The sequence below is a fragment of the Falco peregrinus genome, chromosome 11 (assembly GCF_023634155.1).
Source record: "Falco peregrinus isolate bFalPer1 chromosome 11, bFalPer1.pri, whole genome shotgun sequence".
Taxonomy (NCBI): domain Eukaryota; kingdom Metazoa; phylum Chordata; class Aves; order Falconiformes; family Falconidae; genus Falco; species Falco peregrinus.
In genome coordinates, this window is record NC_073731.1 from 3,053,684 (window position 1) to 3,079,961 (window position 26,278).

Here is a 26,278-nt window from a genome sequence, read left to right on the forward strand (position 1 = left end):
TTTCTTTTTCCCCCATGGAATATATGGGCAGACATGCTGCAATATTGCAGACTCAAGTCTGCACCAGAAGTGGACGATTTGGGTTTTTAAGCTGTAGATTTTCATTGCATTTGCACTTCAGTTCTGATTTAGATTTTAAGTGTTCCTTAGAAAAGGTAGTCATAGAATAAAACTCAGACTTGATTATCATAGATAGCCCTGACTGTGAAAAGGAAAAAATAAGAATACAAAAATGTTTCAAATTGTTACATTTTTAAGACCAGCTTTCAGTGGACCAGTATAGAAGATACAAAGCTCACACACTGATCATGTGGGAAAAACATGCATGAAAAAAATTCCAACTTTAAGCCATTTTTAATTGCGAGGTGAATCATTGTGATTCCTGCTCATTAGTCCTGTATGACAGATTAGCTAAAGAGCAGATGAATCTAGAGAAGTGAAAATCTTTTCTGTTCTCCTTTGCATGTTTTTAGGAAGGATGCAGCATGCAGAGATACTATACAGAAACAGTTGAGTTTTAACTTACGGATGCTGCCTAGCCCCTTGATGTGAGATGTAACTTCTCAATCAGATGGCCTTAGTTTTCTTTCATCAGTCCTTCTGCTCTGTGTGGATAGAACTGTTTACACTGGTTTAATTTCTTCCTGTAGTAATGGCCCAAATACCTTGGGGTTCAATTGGTTCCAGCATTGGGACTTGCCACCAAAGTCACACAAGATTTCTTCCTCTCTGTCCTTTGTTTTAACCTGCTTTCCTTCTACCTTGGCTTCTATTTTGTGAAAGATGCTATTTTTGTCCCAAACACTACATTTTGGACTTCGTATCCCAAGATGGACTTCAGTTTACCTTTAGCCTTTTCGAAGTGTAGTGTCCAGCTGAAGCTGACAGCACTATGGCCATTAGCAACCAATCTGCCTCTTATTAGAAGGTGTCTACTTATTTATCGTGCATTACATAAGCCTAGTAACAGAACCACTGGAAAGAAAATGTACAAAGAAAATCACTGTATTGTTACCCTTTCAGCGATAACTCCTGCTATGTGTACTTCGAGATAAAGAAAATACTGTGAGAATCCAAAGTGCCAGGCTTACAACCTCCCAGATCAGTGCACTTATATATTATAATGTATTACAGGTTGTAAGAATTTTATATGTTTAGCAGATATTTAGCATTTCAGATACAAAGCACAGCGAGGGAGGCTTGCACAGAAAGGACAAGGACTGCTGAATCTACAGCTGGTTGATTGTGCACATAATTATTTGCGCCTGTGTGGCTGTTGGGTTGAATAAGATGGGCACATTCATGTTTGCATGAAATTAAGTGTGAAGGCAAGAAATCTGGCTCCTAATCTATAACAAAATCTATTAATAACTCACTGTGCTAAGAACTGCTTAGTCGGACAGGGGTGTGTAAAAAAAGAGAAAACGAGCAAAAACAAGTGTTAAGTAGGTGTGTGGAAAGGGATGTACAATGTAACACAGCTAAACCCAGCTGTTTTAGGCTTGCCTTGCCCTTGCACCTTCATCATCCATGTTACCATTTATTTTTTCAAGTGTCTTTGTTTATGTTGCTCCGGGTGTGTTTTGTTCTCTTTTTGTTCTTATTTGTTTTGTTGTTCCAAAAAAAAGCATGCAGATGAAAAATATTTATGGTATGGAAAAACAGACTAATGCTGACTTAATTTTTTTCAATATTCTTTAATATTCATCTTCTTTCCCCTCCCTATACCCTTAAAAAACGTGCAACCACCTACCTACAAATTCATTAACTACCCCTACCCACTGGTTCTGAGCAAATTTGGAAGGGCATACTATGTTACATTATCAAAAAGTGACAATTAGCTATAAAGAACTATATATCTTTTTAATGATGAAAGGGTTATAATGAGAATTGATGAAATGAAATTAATGGTAATTTAAAATAATGTAGTCATTCTGATAATGATTGTGACAAGGTTGTAATAGTGCATTGCTGCTTTTGTACAAGCTGAAGGGGACTGACTTTTGTTGGTAGCCAAGAGGCTTTTCTTTGGGAGGCTACCATCAGTTGCATGTTTGTGGAAAAAATTTGATGCAAAAGTTGTGGAAATGATAAATGGCACAGCCAGAAGTAAGCTGAACAGTGACACTCATGACCAACTTTGGGAGCAAACTGTGGTGCAGTCATAGATGTTATTACAATTGCATGTAAGTGGCTTTAAGAAGTGGTTGATTCTTGGTTTACAGGTCTTGCCACCATCAGTCAAGGCAGGATAACCTAAAGCTACCTCTTGCTTTTAAAAGTTTTTTTTCAGTATAAATTTAAAACTGCTCTGCTGATACTACTACAGAAAGTATTTTAAGCAAATCTGTTGCTTAACAATGGATTAAGAGTACCTAGTTACTATGATTCATCTGCAGGATAACTGGTAACTTTTTTACATAGTTCAAGTTTGACTAGCAAATATTTGTAGCTACTTTCTAGATATCCTGTTGTTAATATAGTTTGAAAGACCCCCAAGGCTGGGCTGCCATATGGGAGTGTCTATCACATTAGCTAGCGTTCCCAGCCCAGGCAGAACCAGAAAGCTGGCAGAGAAGCTTTTGTTGTATTGTTTTTTCTAACAGTTAAAAACCTCATTTTAATATAAGGCATAGCCTCAATTTTTAAAGGTTGAAATCCGCTCTGATTTTCGTCTTACTCTGGTCAACTGTACGTCAGAAATCTATAGTCAAACAAAATCCAAAATGCACCACTTAGCATGGGAAGAATACACCTTCTAGCCTGCTCTGTCCTTCCCAGCCCACAAAGGATGCAGAAGACTTGAAAACTTGATATTAGGGTAGTTCAACTTAGTTCTATCACACTGACTGTGGGCTCAATTAGGACAGGTACCAGAGCATCAGGAATACATTGGAGAACAGATGCAGGAGAAAATCAAATCAGTCAACCCAACAAAGTTTTTGCCTCGTTCCAGATTTTCTAAATGTGCCTACAGTCTTTAATCTTGTCTCACAGTTTGTATAGTCTGTCAGGTGAAAAACCTCATCGGTAATCTTAAAAGCCATCACCCTGCAGGAAGTGAGGGCTGCATCCCAGCTTACACGCTCCAAATAAGCACAGATCCTGCAGCAGAAACAGTAAAACCAAGAGACCAGCCATCCCAGGATTTGAAGCTGCCTGGAGCACAAACAGGAATCAGTAGTTCAACAGAATGTGCTACAAAATAATGCGTTAAATTTTCTTGAGGATTTTTTGTTTGTTTCCTCTACCAGGAGTGACATAATTAAATTACAAGTAAGTGCCAGCAGAGTTTATGTTAGACTTTTATAAGATAAGCTGTTTTTTAGTGACAGGAGACAAAACTAAGGTTTGAATAAGAAGAAGTTTTTCTTTTTAATATAGTATGATGTAGCTTTTGTCCCAGAGATCAATTCCTTTGGCAATATAGGAGCAATCTGTAGCTTTTTCTTTGTTTTCTTTTTAAAGTGGAAGTACCATACTTGGATATTTATAAAAAAAAAGGCCAATTACCTGATGTGAGAACTGGTCAATGTAAGGGGCAAAGGCCAGGCTGAAGTGAGAAAATAACCTGTGGGATATTGTGGAATGGACAGAGTGATTAGATTCCACTGCTTTCAACAAGTTACTGCTCGTCAGCTGCAATGCAGTAATTGACCATGTGAATGTAGTAAGTCTACCCCTGTTGGAGGGTAGAACGTGTTAATCTGAACTTCATGGAGTGGACTTGTGCCCTTAATCTAAATTATGTGGGTGGCAGAACTGACACGGATGCAGTACTGCATGCACTGTCTATAGAGAAGTAGAGGGGTAGGAGCCAGATTGCATATTCAGGTTTGTCTTGACAGGAAGCAGAAGAACAGAAAGTAAAATTCAGCTGTCCTGAGCTGTTCTGTTTTCAGTTTCAAAATACCATAAAAGTTTGCAAGACTAAGTTTTAAAGTCACTTAATACTTTTGCAGTTAAGTCCCAAGATTATGCAAGTGCGTATTCCAGATATGTCATTCAGAACTGTGGTTCTTTAGGTAGCTATACTGAAGCATCTTGGGGAAAGAAAAAAAAAATCACCTGTGCCAGGATGGAAGGGTAAATGTGGCAGAATGCATGAGCTTGCTGCTCAAGTAGGGACCCAATTTTTTTCTCTTACACTGATTTAGCTCCATGCTTCAGAGTAACTGAGAGTGAAATCTGGCTCTGTGCCTTTTCAAAATGTATTGTAAATTCAGGAGTGATTTCCTAAGATTGCTTTCTGGGTGGGGAGGAGGTAATTTATTTTGCTTTGCTTTATCTTACACTTTATGTTTAAATAGTCATTGCCAGTGTGAAGTTACTGACTGACATTCAAAACAATGAGACTATAGTTAGGCTAATGCCCAGCAGCCCTGTGGGCATGGTCCCTGTTAGCGCTAGAGCTCTGTGTCCAGTCTTGCTGCAAGCTGCTGCCTCTCACTTCCTCTGGTTGGCTTTTGAGTTGCACTGCTGTTATGAAATTGCACAGTCTCAGCCGATGGAAAATTTGAACAGAGGTGTGTATGTGCCTGTTTAAGTAAGTAGGGGAAGGGGTCCCAAAAGCAACGTGAGGATACATAAAAGGCATATTGCAGTTTATGATGTCTAGGGTGCCCACCTGGAGAGGAGAGAGCTTAGGAACAAAATAAAAAGACTGAAATTCTCCTCAACTCTGAAATAAGGTAAGAGTATAGTAGTGGAAGGATTTAAATGGGGAGGGCAGCTGTTATAGCCCCCAGTTGTACATATTTTATCCTGAGGCACCATTTGGTTTAATAAAATTTAGATCTAAGGCTGTCCTTAACCCATCAGTTTCTTAAGACTTAATTATAAAGGTTATACTTTCAAAGGACAAAAGCATTATTCATTTGTCTGTTCATGTCTTCCAGGTTTATCTTGCAGATTATGGACTTTCCTACAGATATTGTCCCAATGGGAACCACAAACAGTATCAGGAAAATCCTAGGAAGGGCCATAATGGGACAATAGAGTTTACCAGCGTAGATGCCCACAAGGGAGTAGGTAGGTTTCTTTTTTGGTTTTTTTGTGGTTTTTTTTTTTTTATTTCAGAGGAGTGATTACAGAATGAGTAATCAGGCTGTGTGAGCTGATGTATACAATAGTAGTAGTCTTGGGTATTGCTCAGGGTTGATCAGACCCTTGTGTGATGACCTCTTCTTGTACCTGGGAATGCTTCTCCGGGGTTGGTGGGGGAAGGGGGCCAGCTTGATTAAAACTGAAAGGCTGCTGCATGTATGGTGCTGGAAGGTGGACCCTAAGAAGAGCTTGCCATTAAACTTAATTGGTTCGTGTTGGGAGTAGTGGTTTGTGTTTGCTATACTCTGTAGAGGCAGAGGCAATATTTACTAATGTTGCATTGTCAAGGAAAAATGTTTTGAGTCTGCACTGTCCTTTAGGGAGAGCTGTGCCTGAGTGTCACCATCTGTGTTATGAGAGGATATTTCAAGATGACATTCCTTCTGCAAGGAGAAAAACCTTTTTGGAAGCCATAAAGTGTTAACTTTTTGAAATCTTTTTTCCAGTAACCTTTCATATATCTTACTTATTTAAACTCACTTTGATGGTATTGGAAACACATTTGCAGGTAAATTACATACATAGTCCTTTTATTGGATATTGATTGTACTGCCTTGCATTCCAAGGCAGACTTAATTCAACAATTCCCTAATTAGTTAAAGTCATAACCTATGTCTTGTATTCATTTACCATTAATTAAACCTTAGCTGTTTATTACACTGCAGTTCAAATCCAATAGCAGACCCATAGAGCCATGGAAAAGGGAATGGGAGGTCAATATTGAAAATATATGGTGCAAAGTCCCACTGATGGCTGCATTGTTCACAATCAATATGGTCAATGCAACACAACTTTCTTAGTTGCTATGTCAGCAAGACTAAAAGTCAATTCTAATGTTATGCTAGTGAAAAAAATGGTGATTATTGAAAAACTTCGACTCTTGCTATGAAACAGTGTTTTTGTTAACTTTTCTTTCCCGTATTCCCCCCTCTCTCCCCCCCACCAAGATCTTCTAAAACAAAAGGAATGGTTTTCTGCTGCCAGCTTTGATAGTATCATAGTGTCACAAGCGATAACTGTGGAAATCCGTGCTTGTTAATAGCTGCTGAACTGTTACCTTAAACTAATACTTTCTAATGAGTTTTAGTTGGCACAAACAACTGTATATTATTGCTTTTTCTATTAAAAGGACCATTGACCATGTAATGTAGAGGGTCTTGATAATTTGCTGGCGCTGTTAAAACCTGCAGTCGTTTAACTTTGGTCATTAGGAAAAATGAAATAAGACTGTCAAGTATTTGCTACTAAGACAATTGCACAATTTCACCTGCTAAAAAATATTCAGTGGTGAAGAGGGCATCTGTTTCAGACTCTTCTAGCCCTCCCAAGCATACAGTGTGTTTTCTGGAGATCTGGCTGGCTGCTTTCCCTGGTAGCGTGAGCAATGTGGCTGTGTACTAGTGTTTGATGTGGATGGTGTTTGAAGAACAGGTAGAAGCTGGAGTATTTGCGATTTGACAGTTGGATAGTTACAGCAGCTTGTTTCTCGTGGGCAGGTATCTGTTGATGGGCATGTGATTACAGGACAGATAATTCCTTTTATTTGAAAGTCTAGGGAAATATTTCAACTTTCAACATTGTGCAAAAGGTGTGCACAATGCAAGTGTTAATTAAGTTGTTGTCTTCTGCAATCTGTGGGATAGATCACCCGGTCAAGTAGCTAAAGCCATGACAGAATGGGCGAAAAGCAGAGGACTCCAGAAAACAAAATATTCAGAAGGATAGCTTGGGTGAGCTTACCCCCATCTTACACTAGAAAATTTTTTGCTTGTTAGTAGCTGCAAACAGAAAATCCATGGATTTTTCTGATGCTTCTGCTGGAAAAGCCTGCAGAACACGATGTGGTATCTGGTATGTTGCAGACAATCCAAGCTATTCACATTGAATGCCTCAGCTCTGACTTTGTAACAGCCTGAATCCACTAAGGTCAAGTCACCAGTGTTTCCCATTTGCAGCAGGTCTCTCAGCATCCCAGGGAAAATATGCATCTGCAGCGACTTCTGTTGGAGATTGCACAGGTCTGGATGGCAGAACACAGTGACTGGTTTCCCTCATCTCATCTCTTGTGAGATTTAGATTTGTGGAGATGTTTCGGGATACTGAAAGACTTCCAACAGCTGGAGCAAAGGGCTGCTTTGCTCAACAATCTCTGTGCTCCCAACTCGTGATTGAGTCTCGGCACAATCCCATGTACCAAGTGAGGTGGGGTGTGCTTACGAAAAGTGTTTGAAGACTAGCTTCACTGTTGGCAAATAAAAGCTGCATAGACAGCATTCATTCCGGTAGAGTATTTTTTTATTTAAATACTCTTGGAATATAGTTCTAATTGTTAAATGTTATTTTATATAAATGAGGTCCTTTCCAGAGGTCATTTCCTGAATATACATGGCAACATAAATATCTCCAATCTCAGAAACCTTGACTATACCAGTCACTGTATTGAGCTAGACAAATGAGAACATTTTGACTTGCTCATAAAGGAGCTGCCTCAATATATACACCTATTGGAGGTACATGCTGAAACTTACAACAAAATTACAAATTTGTTGCTTTCAAAAGTGGCTCTTGGCAATACTTGAAGCTGATAACCCCCTTGCATAAAGCCAATCAAATGCAACCGCTTCCCATTAATTTAAATCAACACTGGTGTTTCCCTAGTTGAATCGAGAGTTTAACCCAGCTGCATGCCTATTTATTCCCCAAGCTATCTATGGAGTTCATCAGGTGTAGAGATTATGCAGTCCACAGAGATCCAGAAAGTTTCCTACTAGCGGCCACTGTGTGGTGACACTTCTGGGTGGTTGAATTAGTCCATATTCTTCTGACAGCTGATAAGGGCTGAGTTGAGTGTGCCGTTTCTGTGGCAGCTGATGACGAATCACTGCCTTCAAACAACGTACTTTAGCATGTGCCAGTGTATGCTGGTGGTGCTGGTGGCTTTGACCTTGTGCTGGAACTGAAAAGGAATTATCCCTGTGCTGGAAAATGATGGGAGCAGCTCCTTTGCCTCATGCCTCAGCATTTTGTGTTGGTTCTGGCTTTAGTTTTGTGTGGCTCACCTGTGCTCTGCCCAGCGCATGTGGGCCCCACAGGCTGGCTCTTCTGTGCTGTAGTGCTGCCTGGAGGCTTCCAGACTTGTCGGGTGTCTGCAAGTATTCATCACAACCAGACAGTTACATCCCCTGTCTGTGTCTTGGGTTCACTTTGAACCAGGTTGATACCCGAGTTGGCCTTTGCCACGTGATCTGACCCACACCATCAGCTTTTCTGTATGTGGTGGCTGGATCTCACTGCAACCAGCATGTGGGGTTTTTAAATTTAAAACCTTTCTATCTTGCAGCAAATTTCATGTAGCACAGCTGCACTGTTAGTTTTAGTGTAGTATTTGTGTGTATTCATTGTATTCATTTTTAAAGACCATACTGTATAAACAGTATTACATTTTTGTTTGTTGATTGATAATTAAAGAGAATTATATCTGCACCCAGTGTACATTTAAAAAATTGTTACATAGTTAGTGTTAAAAAGTAATATTTGGATCAATGTCTCCTATGGATTTTTGTAGATTTTCTACTCACTGAGGCATGCAGTCAATACCTAATTTCTCTGGAGATATACTGCGCTTAACATATTGAGTTTTTTTTAAATACTCCAGTCTTGTGCATTGAGTGCATAAGACCAGTTTTAATTTGCTATCATTGATGAACATAAGAATATGAACTGTCTATGTTGAATTCCCTCCAGCATATATTTGTGTTTGCCATCGATTTCAAGATGACTCTCCTCTTCCTTTTAACAATGGTTCACAGTAACTATTAGCAGTTTTGCCATCTCTCGCATTGGATAGAGGGCCTACCAAAATCCTTGCAGGTCTTCTATTTACATCTGGAATAGTAAAGGCTGCTTAAGACAGCGGTGGGACTTCTGACAGCCTTAAAGAGAAGTAGAATATCTGATGATGCTTGCCTCCTACTGGTTGTCACTTTTTGGTAGCTGGTGAATATGTTTTGTCTGAGCTGGTTTCATCAAGCAAAAGAGTGTGTGCCTGTTTTCATTTTCAGTATTAGGGGAAGGCAGTTCCAGCTATGTTTGATGTCTTTTTTCAGCCAGTTCTTTGTGCCCCTCACACTGGGTCATTGCAACATGTGCTCCTGGAGGTCCAGCCAAATGCTTGTACACTGTTTGTACAGGGCAATGCAGGCATTGGGCTGATTGTAGGGAAGGCTCTGCAGTTCTTGTTCTTATTTTCCCCACTGGTCTGACAAAACTGTTGCAGTTTGATATTAAGAACATAGCTCGATGCTTGTCCATTTTTCTTTTTCTTTTATATGCGGGAGTTGACTAGAATATACACGGAGTTCCTTTTGTGAGGAAGGATGTGCAAGAATACAAACACCAATGCCTGGAAACACGCCCTTTCTAAGCCTGCATGGCTTCCAGAGAACAGAGCTCTAAATGGCTCTGGATCAAGAGGTTTATTTGGCATCTGTCCATGTATAGTTAGGATTCAGAGGGAGCCTGCTGGATTTTTTTGTTGGTCAAATGAATTATTGATTTGCTGTAGTTTGGTATGTCTTTCCCAAAGACTGTGTGCAGGACAAACTGTAAATCCTAAAAATAAAAGGAAAATATAACTGGTCTGGCAAAAAATGGGTGGAACTTTGCAGTGTAAAATAAATAAAAAGATATTTTCGTTTCTGAGTGTTCGATTAGAAATATGCGCCCAGCAGAAGATGGAGCAGGAGGTCATTGTAAGTGAAAGAAGAGGGGCTTTTGTGAAGATAAGATTGAACAGGTTCCTATAACCACCTCTGTAAGCTTATTGGGTCCTGCCAAGAATGTCCAGAAGTGGCAAAATAAGATGATGAGCCTCACAACTTTCTAGCAGAACTGATGAGTGTGGCTGGGAATTGGCTGTTTAATTTTGGCTGTTGTTGTTCTCTACGCCATGAGTTCAAAAAGTTAGTGAATCTCACAGCTGCTTGTCAGCCCCTACCTGTCAGCCCCTTACCTCTGTGATTTTTTTTCTGCCACACAGATGTGAAAGAAGAGTAAAACTTCCTGTCCCCACTCTCCTGCCACACGTTCTCCTCGCTGCAAGCTTGGAACATTTTACTTCCAACCAGGTATCTGCACCTCTTGCCACCACTATTTTATCTCCCACTCAGATCTTGTGGTGAAGTTCCCTTGCATCTTCTAAACTTCCCACTGCATAAACGTCTCCCCACCAAATCAGGACCCCAGCCCTCTTCCTTTCAGCACATCCCATTCCACCATCCTGATGATTATTCATTCTCTCTTCATGTTTAGAGGAGAATCCTGCAGCTGGCTGTACTCTTCGATTATGGCTGCAGCAGAGCAAGTGGGGAAACAGGGAGGCTCTGCAGTTACACCCTGCTGGTCCGTGGGTGCATGTAACTGCTTGTTTGCAGGCTGCTGTGCACGTGCCTGCACCCGCACATTAGGCGGTTGTGATTGTCCAGGAAAGCTCTGCTGTTGTGAAGAGGTTTGAGGATCACAGTTTGGGAACTTCTGGCCTTTAAGACCTGCTGGCTCACTGTGTGCTCGTGAGTTTGGCTGCATCAGGACAGCAGCAGTAGTGTTGCTGTTTTTGTGGGCTTTGAAACGAGTTATCCAGCTGCTGTGCTGGGACTGCATCCCATGACTGACAAGAGCCGTGCTGATGTTTGGGCTAGTTGCCAGCTTTGATGCTGCCTTTGAGAGGGTGCGAGTCCTCAGGACTGTGAGGCCAGTATTGTCAGCACGGCACCTCTGTGACTGCCCAAGGCGAGGTCAGTGCTGGAGAGTGACAGTTGTATCCCCCCCGGGAACAACTGCGGGAACTTCTGGCAGTGCTGCAGTATGTTTCGTGCCGAGCAGCTGTATGAGCAGTTGAGTATAGCTGTAAGGTCCAAGTTTAGAAGAGAGCCCATAGCTGGCACCGGACAAGTGGCTTGTCGCCATGTCCCAGAGTGAGTTCTCTGGAAGAGCTGTAGTACAGTTGTGGTGAGACCGTGTTTGCACTGGGTTTTTCCTTCCAGCGTTCTGTGGTGGTGGTTATTGTCAGTGAGTACGTCAGCAACATGCCAAGCTAATGGTGCAGAACTGTGTGTGAGGGGAGGGGAGGTTGTTCCTGGCCCCTGCTGACAGTTGCCCTGCCCGAGACTGGATAACTCTGTACAGAATGGCCTCCAAGCATTAACATTCATTGTAAATGTAACTCTATTTGTCTAACCTTTTCCCCGTAGCCACCCGCTCTATTCAGTTAGTCGCTATCCTGCTGCGGTGAACTCTCAGACTGACCAGTATCTTGGGGAAGCAATGCTTCATTAGCAGCCTTTTTTTTTGTCTTTTCCTTTCCCCTGCCTTTAATAGAGGCACTGATTTTTGACAAGTCTTGTATTTGCCTGTTTTTTTTATCATCTCAATCTTGAACTAAGAAGTTATATCACTTTTAGTTCATCTATTAAAACATTGTGATGATATATTTTTAACATAATTATATTTCTCCATGGTCATGTTAACACTCCTTTCCTTTATGGGCTTTTGGATTAATGACTGTGGTATGAGTTATATTTGTTTGTGAATTAACATTAATTTGTATGCTGTAATGCCAGTGAGAATTGGAGGTTCTACTGCATGTAGATGCAATATGAGCAACTAAAATGATCCTTTTAATGAAAAGCTTCCAATCTAAAGAAACACTAATGGTGAAATTATAATGTAACAGTGCTAATTAAAAATAATAGAAGAACATTTCATATGTCACTCGTTAGTCTCCTAGATCTTTGCAAAGGCTTGAGAAAGTTAGCTTAACAAGGGCCATAAAGGAAAACTCCCATTTTTACATGAGTTTCAGATGAGTTCCTGGGAGCGGTGTAGTTTTGAGAGCATATTGTGGCCAGTGTGATGTCATTTATGATCTATTTTGAAATAGTAATCTGAATATAAATTAGGGCTCAGATAGCTGCCAAATCCAGTATACAGTGATACATAATGTATTTTCTTCTCGGAGTGAATTGCTTCAGTTATGTTGTTCTGAGTTATCGTTGAATCCTGTGCCTGCGTGTTGAGTATATGGTTGTGGTGTATATAAAACTTGTTGTGGCCTGACTGATTTCATTGACAGGTTGTTAATTCATTAACTTCAGTGGAGTCGTTCCTGATTTATCTTGGCAGGACTGAGGACAGAATCAGGCCTTAAATCTTCAAATTAAAAAATGAAACTATAAAAATACTGTGAAATAAAATGTCACCAACATGTTCTCATTAAATAGTATTTCATCTGAGACTAAGATAATAATAAAAAAAATTCTGGTGAATAGAAACGCAGAACCCAAATATCTATTATAGAAAAAAAAAAAAAGTTTTTAGTCTGCAGAGAAGTAAAGAGAATTTGATTTAAATAAGTACTATTCTGAATGTATGCTCTTGTAGCAGTGACAAGTTATCAAGCAGAATTGTTTTATTTTTTCATGGCTATCACATTTAAAATGAAGCCAGATTGACTTCTCTCAGTTGATGTTTATCAAGAATTCTTGTAAACGTCAATTGTATTAGCAGATTTATTTTTACAAGTAAACATATAGCAGAAACTTATGTATTGGTGCTTTCTTTGGGGTGAAAATTAATTATTCCATTGTTCATAGATAGTATTAATTCATTAAAGATTAGTTAGTTGAATACTTTTTTAATAAGAATGTAAATGATTTAGGTTAGCATCTCTAATACAAAGCTGGCAAAAGAGCAGACAGAAAGTATAGGCTAGTACAGTCAAATAATCAAACGCTGACATTTTCATGTGGTTCTATGAAAAACACATGTAAATGTCTTTATGTAGTAACGCTTGCAGTGACCTGGGAGATAAAGTGATATGGGAGTTTACCATCTCTCTGTAAAACATTTCCCCTTTTATTTTTTAGTGATGTATGGCTTCGTTACATGTACTTTTTTTTTTTTTTTTTTTTTTTTTTTTTTATTCCCTAGCTGACTACTTGTTACAGTAAAGTCTTACTTGCACCTATCTCCCTATTTTTGAAGGCATTGCTCTAGTATTAGTCAGGAAATGGCTGGAAGATATCTGCATGTGTGTGAGAGGGTAATTAGTGATGGTCAAACTGTTAACTGCAAAGTAAACTCTACTCTCTGGGGGGACAGTTTTGTCAGAAAATGAGTTGTCCTAGGTGAGCTTCTGAAATCTGTTTGACTTAGCATAGTTTACAGATTCATATCAATTAGTCCCTCAGTGGAAAAAAGTGGTCCATTGTTATTTTGACAATTTTTCTCAGAATGCCACTTTCTGTAGCCCATCTTACACAAGCAGGTGCCAGAAAAGCATTGTGTGAAAACTGGAGGATCTGCCATCAAAAGTGCTGAATTATATGGTTATAATCTGGAATTGCCAGAATGGAAAAAAGGAGTTGAGAACACATGTGTATGAATGGAGTTGTTCCACAGTTAACAGGAGATTTATGGCTGAAGAAATCACTACAGAACAGCAAGTGGTAGAGATTGTGTTTTTATTTTAACATGAGAGCCAAGTCTTGCATTAGGACGTTGCTGAATCTAGTGCAGAAAATAAATGACACCCAAGGGATAGTGTAGCATTCTGTTAGATTGGAGGGCCTTCAATAATCCCGTAGTCTAATAGCAGTTAAGATAAAGAATGTATAAGAACTAATCTTCTGCTTTTACAATAATGTGTGTACGGTAACAAGAAACAGTTATGATGTGTTGGCACCGTAGCTTTTAGCAGATGACTTTTTAAATTAAAAGATAAGTTTGCTGAGTGACTTCCTGGAATTTATTTAATGAAGGCCCATAAAATATGATATCTGTTTACAGCTGAATTAACAGCACTACGCTCAACTACTACTCTTTATGCTAGACAAAAAGTACAAAACCTGCAATCTTCTTTCCTTTCTGGAAAGTGCAAAATCATTTTGGAAAAGCATAAATTCAACTTCTACATCTGCCCATCTTTAATCATGATTGACAATTTCTGTTTCTGCAGATTCCATGTGATCTTGACTTGCAAACTATAGGCTGCAAGTCAAAAGCATATGAAGAAGTATTGCAGCAGTCCTGCTTGTTCAGTTTTTTCAAGTTTGGTTTCCTCTGAAGAGCAGCAAGCCATAGCAGCTCTCTTAGTATTGCGCTTTTTTCCCGTCTTTCTTTTGGAACAGTCAATCTATAGATGAACTTCAGTTTCCTGGTTTTCTCCATATATGATGTTTGGAGATGGGGTTAATTTTTGATGGAGTTATATCTATTGTATTTGTATTCTGTTGCTGGTATATCTGTTTGAGGTACACAGAGTGAGAGTAAATCTGTGAAATAACTTCCTTTCTGGAAGCAGTAGTGGTAAGTTTACACAGGACTTGCTAAACGGCAAGTGTATTTTAGCTTGTGCTACGACTCTCTAAACAAACAGTTTGTGGTACCGCTAAGCAGATGGTTTTGGTGTATAAATGTACACTAGATGGCAGTTTTGTCATATCTTCCAAGTTCAAATAGCTCTGTAGGAGAACAGGAAAGGCCATCAGTGTTTAGTCTGCACTCACAGGGTCCCTGCATGACCAATGTGGACCCCATGGACTTCCTGGAACATGTGTTAGCAATTTAGCAGCAGACATTTATTTCTTTGTTTTACTGCTTGGCTCTTTGAGAAAGTGTTGGTACTCAGTTATGGGCTGTCTGGATCATGTCAGAGGCCATGGGGATCAAGTCCATGTGACAGGCCAGACTGAGGAAGGATGAAGTTGGAGGAGGTGAGGAAACTGACCCTTACTTCAACAGTAACAAGTCACTGCCTGTCTGTGGACTGTGGCCAAATGCCGGGGCGTTTTAGGTCTAATACAGCTGAATAAACAAAACACTTTGCCCATTTGGCTTTTTCATATTTCATCAACACTAGTTCAATCAAAGTCTTTTCTATTTCCTAAGAAGAGGTTCTTATTCTTCATCTTTTTCTTTTTTTTCTCTTCCCCACTCCCTCCCCCCATTTTAGCCCCATCCAGACGAGGTGACCTTGAAATCCTTGGCTACTGCATGCTGCAATGGTTATGTGGGAAGCTGCCCTGGGAACAGAACCTGAAGGACCCTGAGGCTGTCCAGGCTGCGAAAACAAAGTAAAAAATATGACACCACACACATGTACACCTCTGCACATGTATACCACCCTAGAACCCTGCAACGTCCTCATCACTTTACAAAACAGGTCTGAAAATGACAGCTTCACATGCTGTAGAATAGCATCTTTTGAGAAAACTAAAACAATTTTCCTTAATTAACAGGGATGTTAGAAGCGGTTTAAAATGTGACCTCTTATGTGCATGTATACCTTCTTCCACATGTTTATGTATGTACTGCTGTACAGAGATGATAAATTCAAACGCACAGTACACACATTTTTTGTGCTGTGTATTTTTTAAACTTTCTTTTTTCTTAAAGAAAACATTTGTGAATAAGTGCAGGCCTTACTGCACATACATAAGGTTGCTCTGTGTGTCCATTAAACTTCATGGGGGCTTTGTAGAGACTATAGTGCAAATATCTCTTGAAAGTTTTTCCACACGTGCATTCAATTTATTTAACTTTCTGTATGATCCTATTTTTCAGATGTTTTTCTGTAGGTTTTTAATGTTATATAAGCCTACTGCCATTACAAACAATTAAATACCAAAATATTAAGGAACTTGATTAAAATCTTTCCTTTTTCCCAGCATGACTCATTAAGAGCTTACTAAAGCAACAGAGTGTATTAGTGTTTTCTTTCTCTGCTTTCACAGTTGGGACTTGAGAGAGTTAATTGCATGTGGTACAGTGTAGCCTGTAGAAGCCTATACAGAAGAGTAGTTACCCATAAATGTAACATCACAATTGGAGAAGGCAGCAAACTTTTAAGTAGGGCAAGTCACAACAGAGGTACACAATAGGGATACCTGATCCGCAGAAATCAATCTGCAAATGCAGTGTGGCATCGGCTCTCAACAGAGAAAAAGGTTAGCCTGCAGACTGTGGATAATACAGATTGCATCTGTAAATGTTGACATCGTATGTTATGTTTAATATTTCTCCTTTAGAAGTTCTGATCATTACACAACCCCCTGCAAGGTAACACTTATACAATTCAATGTTAAATCAATTTAATCAATCAAGCTGCTTCACTAATTCTTCTCTTGTGGTTAACCCTTAGATTGCTAGCATTTTCAGGATGCCGAGCAAACAGATGCTTCAAGGAAATGCACAGAAAATGATACAGATTCCATTTATCAGAAATATCCTATTAGTCTAAGGAATTACGTTCTTGATATTGGGTAACTCGCTCAGGTCACCCCCTTTTATTTATCTTAATTTTCAGTGCCTATACTGTTTTCAAAGGCCAGAAATAGACATCTGCGTATATGTGTGTATCCAGTTGCTTGTAAGTTAATAAGTATGTTAAGCAGCAGAGCTGAATCGCTTGTGAGTGTGCCAGTCCTTGGCTGCAGCCTGTGATGGTGAGGAAGAAGGAGCTGGCCCCGGAAGGTGGGGTGCAGCTGGAAGGCAGCAGCTGGAGCAGAAACTCCAACCCTCATCCTCTCATCTCTTCACTACCAGCTTATAGTCTTTCATGCCCAGTAATGCTGGGGCAATGAGGCAACTCTGCCAAAGCTCTGGCCACTGGTAAGGGGATGCTGAAGGACTGCTGGTATGTTTTAATTTTGAAATGTTTGTGCCATGCCATAACTGGAGGAGAGACTCCATCAGAATTGGAATTGAAGATAGATTACAGGAATGTTTATGTGTATATGTTTCATTTCCCTTATTTCTGATACTAAACAACAAATCACTGAATTGAAGGTTATTCGTTTGCGTACCCTAACTTTATGCATTTGAGAACATATCCTATTACTGGTGGAGCTTTATGGGTCCTTTAAACAAAAAAACCAAAAAATTGATTCTTTAACAATATTAACAGCTAGACCGAACTAATGGATTTCACTTACTCAGGGCAAGGGGGCTTGTGCAGCTGCAGGTTCCTACAGGTGCTAGGAAATCATCCTGGTTCATGCCTGCATGAAGATCAGAGCCGGCCTTACTTCATCTGATTTTAGGGTGTCATCAGTTCTGAGCTCCAGCGTCCTTTGGTATTTATGTGTCTGGATAGACAGAAAGTACACCTGTGGCCCCTGCCTTTCAGTTTATGAAGTGCATGGGACTTTAGGTCATTTAACCTCCCTCCCCTTTTGATCCTGCTGTGCCTGCTTGTAATTTTGACAGCCATCACCCAGCTGCCCGTGAGCTACATGGCAAAAAGAACCTGATGCTAAGCTACCAGTAGGCAGGCCAGAACTGCTTCATAAATTCCGAAATACAAATATTAATCATTAAGCTGAAATCAGAACAAGCCATTTCATTTCAAAGGATTTTTCTTTTTTTTTGCAAAGAAAAACTTAAAGTGCAGTCTTAGCTGAAAGCCTGGTCTTGGTGCAATTGGCAGTCTCCAAAGAGTTAAAAATGTAGCTGGTAAGAAAAGATTTTGTTTTAAAAGCAGTCCTGTGAATCATTAGCTATCCCGGAGGTCCACTCCCTTTGGAATTGAGACTTGCTGTCTTCCTAAATCCCAGTTGAAGAATCACCTGCTCCAAAACCACATTAAATTGTTGCACTCTCATGTTTTTTCAGACTTATGGATGAGCTCCCAGATTCAGTGATGGAATGGGATTCTTCTGGAAGCAGCTGTAGTAAGTGTACTTGCACTATGTAACGCATAGCTGTTCAGCCTGTTAACAAAAAATACTTAATGTCTCACTCTGTTTGGGGAAGCAGAAGATAAGTAAAAGTAACACAAATTTAACAAAGTCGTTAAGAATTAAATGCAACTGCTAAGTTTTGCACCTTAAGGCAGATGCCTTCACCGGGCCTGAGTCCATGCAGTGTGATGGGGCTCAGGTCTAAGGGCAAACTATAGTGTGCAAACAGAAGTCATCTTTGAATTAACCCCTTGAAGTCAAGCCTGTGTGAAAATACAGTGGATAATACCCTTATGCATACCTATCCCACAGAATAATTCAATCTGCAATATCTGCATTTAGCTGATAATGCAGTAGTTCTGTAATACTCACCATTAGGTGATACGTCACGCTCGTTAATTCAGGGTGCGATTTAATTGAACTAATGTTTCTGACTTCAGTGGAACTGGATCAGGCCCTTCATGTACAAGTTTATTATATTTTCATCACTTTTAGCTCAAAGGCTTGTTTGCTGCAAGGGCAGAAAGTAAACTTCTGGATGCTGTCGGATGCTGGTCACTCTGTAATAAATGATTCTTGATGCTCACCGATACAGGATACTCGGGATACTTCATGCTTTTATTGCAGGAACTCTTTTTCTGCTGCTTTCCTGCATTATCCCGTAAACAAGCACTAAGTAGATGAAACAGACATTGAGGGCTAAATTTTCAACCCTGGTGTGTGGTAGCATAAAAATCTTGATCGGTCTCATCTGTGATGTATGCCACATAGTGACATAAGGGATCTTAGCCGTATGTAATCCAAGGTGTTAGGAAGCAGTGCCTATCTTAGCAACAGAAGTGGCTGTTAGTATGGCAACAGTAGGCAACTGCCTACAAGAGGTTTAGTGCTTAGTATTCGGACTTTAAAAAAGCAAATGAATGGACGGTTTGTCTTGTCATATGTATGTTTCTTCACCGAAATACAAAAGTAAGCCAGGGAAAACACCAAACTTCCTTCAAAGGTCAGTATCTATTTCTGATTTATTCACTTATTTTCATAGCATTTAGGTATTGGAATTATTGGAATGCATTATGTATTACATAGAATATATTCGTGATGTGTATACATATTTAATAAATATTTACTCCTGGGATTTTACCAGATGCTAATCTGGTGTAGTACTCCAGTTTTAGGATGCACTTGGGTCTTCAACTGAAAAGTTTTATCCCCCTCATATGTTTTTCCTAACAGCATTATTTCTGCCCATTCAGTGGTTTCCCTGCTTCTAGAACCAATGAATAATGATAGCAAAATAATACTGCTCTTAAGACTGGTTTAGGATGCAATCTCAAAACCAGTATTTGCCCAAGTATTACAGGTGAAAAAGAAAAAAAAAAAAGATGCTTTTTCCCAAAGCATTGAAAATATAACATCTGTGCAGATTAAAATAGTGTTGTTGAGAGTAGTTAGTATTTAAAGGGGTATTATGATCTGTCAAATAGAAAATACTTCTGTCTTGCACAGAGCTATCAGTATTTGTTGATAAAGTATTTTGATTAATTTTTATACTTCGCTAGCTTTTGGTACTGCACGAATTAGTGCATGTCTGTAATGAGAGACAGCACTTAAGGGTTTGCTTGTTTATCCAAGTCAATCTTTTCCTTTTCTCATCTCAAAAGGACAAGATATTGTCAGTTCTGTGTTTTGAGTGTGTCTTCAGCTGAAATTGTGTCATCTCGTCTGGCAATGTTGTATTGGCATCCATTTTGGAATTAAATTCTTTCTGAAGTTCTAGGTCTACACCAAGTGAAATTTGCATTAAAATATGCTCTGCAGGTGAAGTATCCAAGTTTTTGGCATGTGTGTGTGGCTTAGCTTATGATGAGAAGCCAAAGTATCAAGTGCTCAAGAAAATCCTGCTGGATGGACTGGAGTCAAGTGGAACTCGCTACGATGGCCCTCTGGAATTTTCCGCTGCAGCGTGCACACGAAACCACCGTGCTGCCAAAACGTCAAAAGTAAGACAGACAGTTCTGATTTTATTTCTGACATCTTCTGCTTGGTTGTTGCCTTTTCTTTTGTAGAAGAGGAAATAGTTTTAGATCTCAAAATGAGACTGACACAGCAGTTCTTTTGCCTTAAATACACCATGTTTGTTAATTCCTGTTTCCCCTGCCTTTGCAAAAAAGTGGGATGTCAACCCTTAAGGAGGAAGAACTGTCATGAGTCCTTTTGACCTACAGCCTCTCACTTCAAAGTGGTAGGTCTGAGGAGAATGATTTACTTTCAGGAATAATGGGGAAGTCAAGGACTTTGTTCACTAACATCTTGAAGACGAGCCTGAATGCCAGGTTTTTCCTTCGTTCCAGATTAAAAGCAAAGTTACCTTTATTAGTGAAAGCATTTAATTCATTTTCTCGCTTTCAAACTGTTCTTTGTCATTTGCCTTTATACTCCTGCAGCCACTAATGTGGAGGAGTTGTTATTCTGGGATTTATCAGTGTTACTGGCACACGGTGCTATGTGATGCGCTAACACAGAATTTTTTAAAAGTGACAGCGATCGTGTTGTATTTTCCTATTTCACTTTTAAGTCTGAAACTATACAGCTAATAAACCCATGTTTTGATAAGTGGAGATTGAGGCAGTTAGCAGTCTTACTGGACTCGCTGTGAAATGTCAGTCCTCCCACAGCTCTGCCTCGAAACTCCCCGTATGCAAAAGCCCCGTTTCTGTCCCTGGTGCCTGTGCAATAAGGCAGGGTCAGGGTACCATTCATTTTTAATATTTCTGGTGAACTTTGGACCATCGTAAGTGTACGTGAGCCAAGAATGCAGGATGCAAACTAATGTGACTGATAGGCTGCTAGATGAATGGTGATTCAAGTATCAGTGCACAGATGGTTCTGATTTGCTGAGTTTTGTAGCTGCTGCAACTGAAGACATAAAATATCCTTCTAGTCATAAATTAGCTCTTTGGAAGCAAAACCTTGGCACCAGAGCTTTACAACCTTCAATTAGTAGGGAAAGAAGTATTTGAATGACTGTGGTATTGACATCTGTAGGCCTGCATAGTAATCATTCCTAATAGAAGAGAATATCTGTTTGAGGGGGTTTTGCATGGCTAATTAACCACCAGTGAGAATATGTAATTTTTTCATGATCTCCTGATTGTCACCTTTCTCTCATGATACAATTACATTTTATTGTAGCAAGTGCCTCACAAACCAATTGTCAGCACTATTTACGTATTATGGAAGGCAGAACAAAAGTTCATGTTTAATAAAAAGGCGCTGGGTTTTGATCTTGGTAATTACAGATACTTATTTTAGCAATTTTATTGACTTTACTGTTTTTATCACACTTTTTTCTTCTAACCAGCCCAAAAGCTATTTCAGTGACAGTACTTATTTTGCTATGATGGTGACCGCTTTTTCCTCACTGATTTGAACAGCTTTTTTTAACTTTGTACTGTTTTCTGAACTGAATTGAAATACGAGTTAGCTGTTAACTGATCTCCAGCTGATCTTGTTGGATCTCTGGTTGACAAGAGTCTTTGATTTCTTAGACTCAGATACTGAATAGTAAATCTATTTTCTTCTTCTTCTTGCCTGGCCTAAGACTTGACAGTATACTGGCATAAAAGATGATCCTGACCTTCCAAGCTGTAAAAGCTGCTGTAGCACTTGCTATTTGCAAGTGCACAACCCCACTGAAAAATCCATGAATGAGGAGTGTCAGTTATCGCCACTCTCGTGCCGTAGGACTAAGCAGAATTGGTTTTGATGGCCAAGAACAAGATCAGAGAGAGAGAGAGCATGTCTGCATATTACTAAATCTTGGCACCTGTCATCACTTTTTCAGAGAAATTTTTAGCGTTGAGTGTCTTGCTTCTTGAACAGTAAGAATACGAGCACTGCTCCCATGATCACCTATTTTTTACTTATGTTTCTTCAGCCAGTTCTGCTGCTTATGCGCACACGTTCCCTGTAATAATCGCTGCAAAACAGCTGCAGAAAGGAAATTTCTAGGGTTATTCAAAGGAGTTAAGGAGTACTTAAATAGAAGTAGAGAGAGCAGGTAATGGAACTTTCTGTAAATGTACTGCTATTTTCAGAAAATCTGATTTTTCAGCCCGTGGTTAGCAGCTGTGGAGGACATTCAAGGCCTGGTGCACTTTGGTGTTACAGTCCTGACAAAGTGTTCGATGACAGACAGGCACTTCCCACTGCATCTCTTCACGGCACTGTCAGTAGTTATCCTAGGTCTGGATCTTTTCATCTCTGTATTCCCTTTCCACCTCTCCTTTTATTCACCAAACACTCCTCCCATTAAAGAGGCAACCTGAGAATAGTGGGAGCCACTACACACAAGCCACTGTCTCCTCACTTCTTGCTTATAAGCAGAATCTGACTCCACGTGACCTGTTTGATTCCACCTGTACCAGTTTGGTACACAGGAAAGAGGGGGGTTTGGGTTAATTCCTTTCTGAATTAACTACTTCTGAACTACTACTGAAGACCAGTGGACACCCGTAAGTACCAGCCAGGGGCTCCTGTAACGCTAGCTCCTTGAAGCTTCGTGATGTGAAGAGGAATTGCTACGGAATGTGAATTTGAAGATGTGGGTCCCTGCATAGTACTAATCTTGCAATGACATAAAAAGCGTAACAGTGGCTTTGAATTGAACATCCTGGTTCTTTGTTTCAATTCCACAACTAACAGAGGTGATAAAATATTGTGTTGATTCTCAAATTTGCTCACCCCAGTTTTTAGCACTGGATAACTATTTTCAGCTTTTTCACCTACACTACAGCCAAAGTGCTAGTGGTAGGGCCAAGTGAAGTATGGCGAGGCTAGCTGATGACTTGCTAGGCTTTGTAGATTTTATATTAGATAATTACATCACTGTAGTTTTTTCATCGTATGGAGTATGGTAATTGTTAGGCATAAAAGTAAGTATTTTCACAAGTGCTGCTAAGTCCGGTTTTGAAAGCGATGCAGTCAGTTAAGGCACGCGTATGTTGTGCAGATGGCAGAGTTCGCTGTGTGGCGCTGTGCGGTGCTGTGGTGCAGAGAAAACAGCTCGGGCCCCCGCACTGGGGTAAGCACTGAGCCTCCCCTGTGCAGCTCCACTTCTCAGGGCTCTCGAGAGTGTTACGTCCTGAGGCAGACTGACTGAAACTACTTGGCGTTGCTGTTCAGAACAGATACACCTTTACCTTTCTAAGCATTAGTAATTTTCACAGAACTTAACTATGGATTACATTCTTAAAAGGTGTTTTGGTTTAAACAATGTACGAAGTGCCTCCTGGCAATTTCAGCGGTATTTAGTTTGTGCAGTTTCTATCTCCTGTATTTAATTTGCAGTATAAAAAAGCAGCCCATTATTTCTTTTTTAGCTGCTATATTCAGATGCAGCTGCTGCGTAGAGGACCATATGCAAACATTACAGTTACAGAGTTATTAGTGTGCCAGAAGTACCAAAGGCATGTGGCATACAGCCTGTGTTTGGGCTACGTTTGTCTTCCAAGTTACAAAAGCCAAACCCAGACATCATTTGATACGTAGTGCTTGGAGCAGCGCTGAAAAAAACTTGCATTAACTCATGCAACTACTCCCCGTGTATTGCCTGTTTACCTTTTAGAAGACTGTAAAAGAATATAAGCCTTAACACTTACATTAGACTACCAGAGTCACAAGACTCGGTGATTATCTTCCTTGAGAGTTTGGCATTTGACTCGGTCCAGTGATACAAAATGCACTCGGCTCTACTTGTAATGAAACGAACAGTGACTTACTGGCATCGTTCCCGCTACAGGTTATTAGTGAACGTTTTGAAATGTATAACTGAAGTTAATTTTATAGGATACTTCCCAAATACAGCACAGCTCTAACTTTGTACTGTTTGAAGATGACATTTATTAATAATTAAAATGCTGAAAACAATTCTTTTGAGAAACATAAAAGCTTACTCTCATTCTCTGCTCTCTGTACTGGAGATGGAACATTTTTCTTTTTGAAATACTTTTTTTTAACTAACAAAATTGCTCATTGTACATCAACAGGTTTGCATACCAAAGCCTATGCCAAAACCAGTTCAGCAGAAGCAAAAGGCGGCAGAAGGTGAAGAATACATCTGTCACAACAACGCCTGTACCAGGGCCACAGGCAAACAACTCCAAGATGAAGAAAAGCCAAGTAAATTAAACAGGATGCTTCCCCACACAGAGCCTCAGCAGGTGAGGGCCGGGCACTGCAGGAACGCATGGCACCTCCTGGGAGTTTGCTCTCTTAGCTCACCGTCTGCCTTTTGAAAAAAGCAAACACTACCTCACAAACTCCAAAGCTGGCATGTGCTTACAGGCTCCTATTACTCCAAACATAAAACTCAACGAGTTTCTTGTAAGGGCAGGGAGCAAGTGCAAAGAGGGCACTGCCCTTTCCTGCCTCAGACCTGACAGGCCCACCTATCGCGACGGTACCTGTGATTATCTTGAACGTTACTGGTTTCTCTGCAGCATCCCAGCTTACTGTCTCTCCATTAACAGGTTCACTTCCCGAAGCCTTCACCGAAACCGCTGCAACAGAAGCCAAGCAAGGTGGAAGAGGAAGGACACACCTGCCTCAGCAGGCCCCACACTCGGGTAACCCGCCGGCAGCTCCAGCCACAAGAGAAGCCCGTTGACTTTTACACTGCGGTTCAGGAGCCCGACCGCCCACAAAAGGTGAGGCTGGTTTTACATGAGAAGAGTCCTGGCACCCTCTGAAAGCATCAGCTTTCCCAAAAAGAAGTTTTTAAAATAAAACAAAGCCTGAACTAAGTGTATGCAGACTAGATGCTTGCCTGCTCATGGTCTTAGCAAACCAGCACTTCAGGTTCTTTACGGTTTAGCAGTAAAGCCCTGCGTTTTGAGTACGGCACTGGTGGGCAGATCAGTGTTGGGAAATGACAACTCCCTTTGTGGACCCCACTGTTTTCCTGGTAGAAACTTAACTTCAGTAGTTTCCTTTTCTACATAGTGGGAAATAGCACTCTTTAATTATAAAGTTCTTAAATTCTCACCTTTTAATCTGAGGATTTCAATAGTTAAATCATGTCAAATATTATTGGTAATTTACTGCATAAAAGGGTTGAATGAATGTATTCAGTCTTACTCTTCAACTGTACATTAAAAAATTGATGAAAAAATTAATCAAGGTTTTAGTAAAAATAATGCAGAGTAAAATACATCTTAGTAATCACTCTGTGCTCCTTTTCTGTGGAGTTTTAAGTGTGTTTCAACAAAGAGATTCTACCGTTTTTCTTTCATATAAAAAAATAACTCTGTAAATGAGGACAATTTCTAATAAACACAAAAACGCAGCTTTAAAGACAGCTTTATAATTAATCCAAAATTCTTTGATTCAAGCAGTCTGCTGATCACTGCCTGGAGACTCCGGTACAAGCTAGGAGAGTAAAGCAGAAAAAGCACAGCTGTACCTGAGAGCATCAGGCAGTAAAGTGGTGAGCAGAACAATTTTTGGTGATGTTTGGCTGACGGCAAGGTAGACAGCCTCTGATGCGTCTCGGGAGTCCTCAGTGACTCTAAGTAGCAAATACAGCTTTGCAACATGAAGATATTCCAGCACCACTTCCTAGTCCTCAAATGTAAAATTTAAAATATATTAGCAAAAAAACCCCCCACAAACCACTGAACAGTAAATCACCTCCTTCCTGTGTATTTTGTGTAAAAGCAACTGCAGTCGTAAGAAAGAAGTAGCTATGGAAAGAGAGCCACATTTAGGTTTCCAACATGATGGGGGGGGGGGGGGGGAGGGGAGGAATCATGCTGGAGTAACTTCCCCTGTTCACGTGAACAGCAAGTGCACAGGGTGGAGTATAGATCTTGACACCAGAGAGTAACTTGGGGATCTGTGTTTACTTCCTTTTTGGAGGAGGAAAGGAAAATTACATTTTTATAAAACAGGGACCAATTACCGGTCTGGTATTTAGATTATATTTGTGTTTTCATTTGGTCTCTTTAAAGAAAGAGCTGCTATTCCAATATGATTATTCTGCATAGCTGCAGCACTGTTAGTTTGGTGGAGTATCCTGTGTTAACAGGGGAGAGCTAAAACAGGTGTCAGATAACATTTAAGATATTCAAACGAGAAACCAGAGAAGGAAAAAAGGCAGGATTGTATTCGTTCCATTTTGCAGACTTCCTCTCACTCCCTTTCACATAATTTAGGAGACTGGTAAAGGAAAGCTGTATATTTTAGAAATTATTATTATATGTATTTATATATATACACACACAAACTATAACTTGGAAATTTTAGAGTACTAAGGTTATGAAAATTCGGGAGGATTCTTCAGGCACAAAAGCGGGGAAAAACCCCAGCGGTTTGGGGGGGAACTGGAGTGGTGTGAGACTGCCACGCGTTCTCCCGAGCGCGGTTCCAAGCACTTT

At 40.1% G+C, this 26,278-nt stretch overlaps 1 protein-coding gene and 1 long non-coding RNA gene across 3 annotated transcripts in view; one reads left to right on the forward strand and one right to left on the reverse strand.

The window, feature by feature from the left end:
- Window positions 1–26,278, forward strand: part of VRK2 (VRK serine/threonine kinase 2) — a 46,379-nt gene that overhangs the window by 18,115 nt on the left and 1,986 nt on the right. For both annotated transcript variants that reach the window (XM_027788451.2, XM_055815939.1), the window contains 6 exons: window positions 4,899–5,031; window positions 15,116–15,236; window positions 17,776–17,834; window positions 19,662–19,843; window positions 23,891–24,064; window positions 24,374–24,550. In XM_027788451.2, coding sequence (XP_027644252.1) covers window positions 4,899–5,031; window positions 15,116–15,236; window positions 17,776–17,834; window positions 19,662–19,843; window positions 23,891–24,064; window positions 24,374–24,550 — 846 coding nt within the window. The remainder of the gene's footprint in view (window positions 1–4,898; window positions 5,032–15,115; window positions 15,237–17,775; window positions 17,835–19,661; window positions 19,844–23,890; window positions 24,065–24,373; window positions 24,551–26,278) is intronic.
- LOC114012519 (uncharacterized) lies at window positions 17,719–24,425 on the reverse strand. The gene is made up of 4 exons (XR_008749120.1): window positions 24,308–24,425; window positions 23,504–23,596; window positions 18,216–18,492; window positions 17,719–17,873 (listed from the first exon to the last, which is right to left on the reverse strand). It is a non-coding gene; the product is annotated as an uncharacterized LOC114012519 (long non-coding RNA).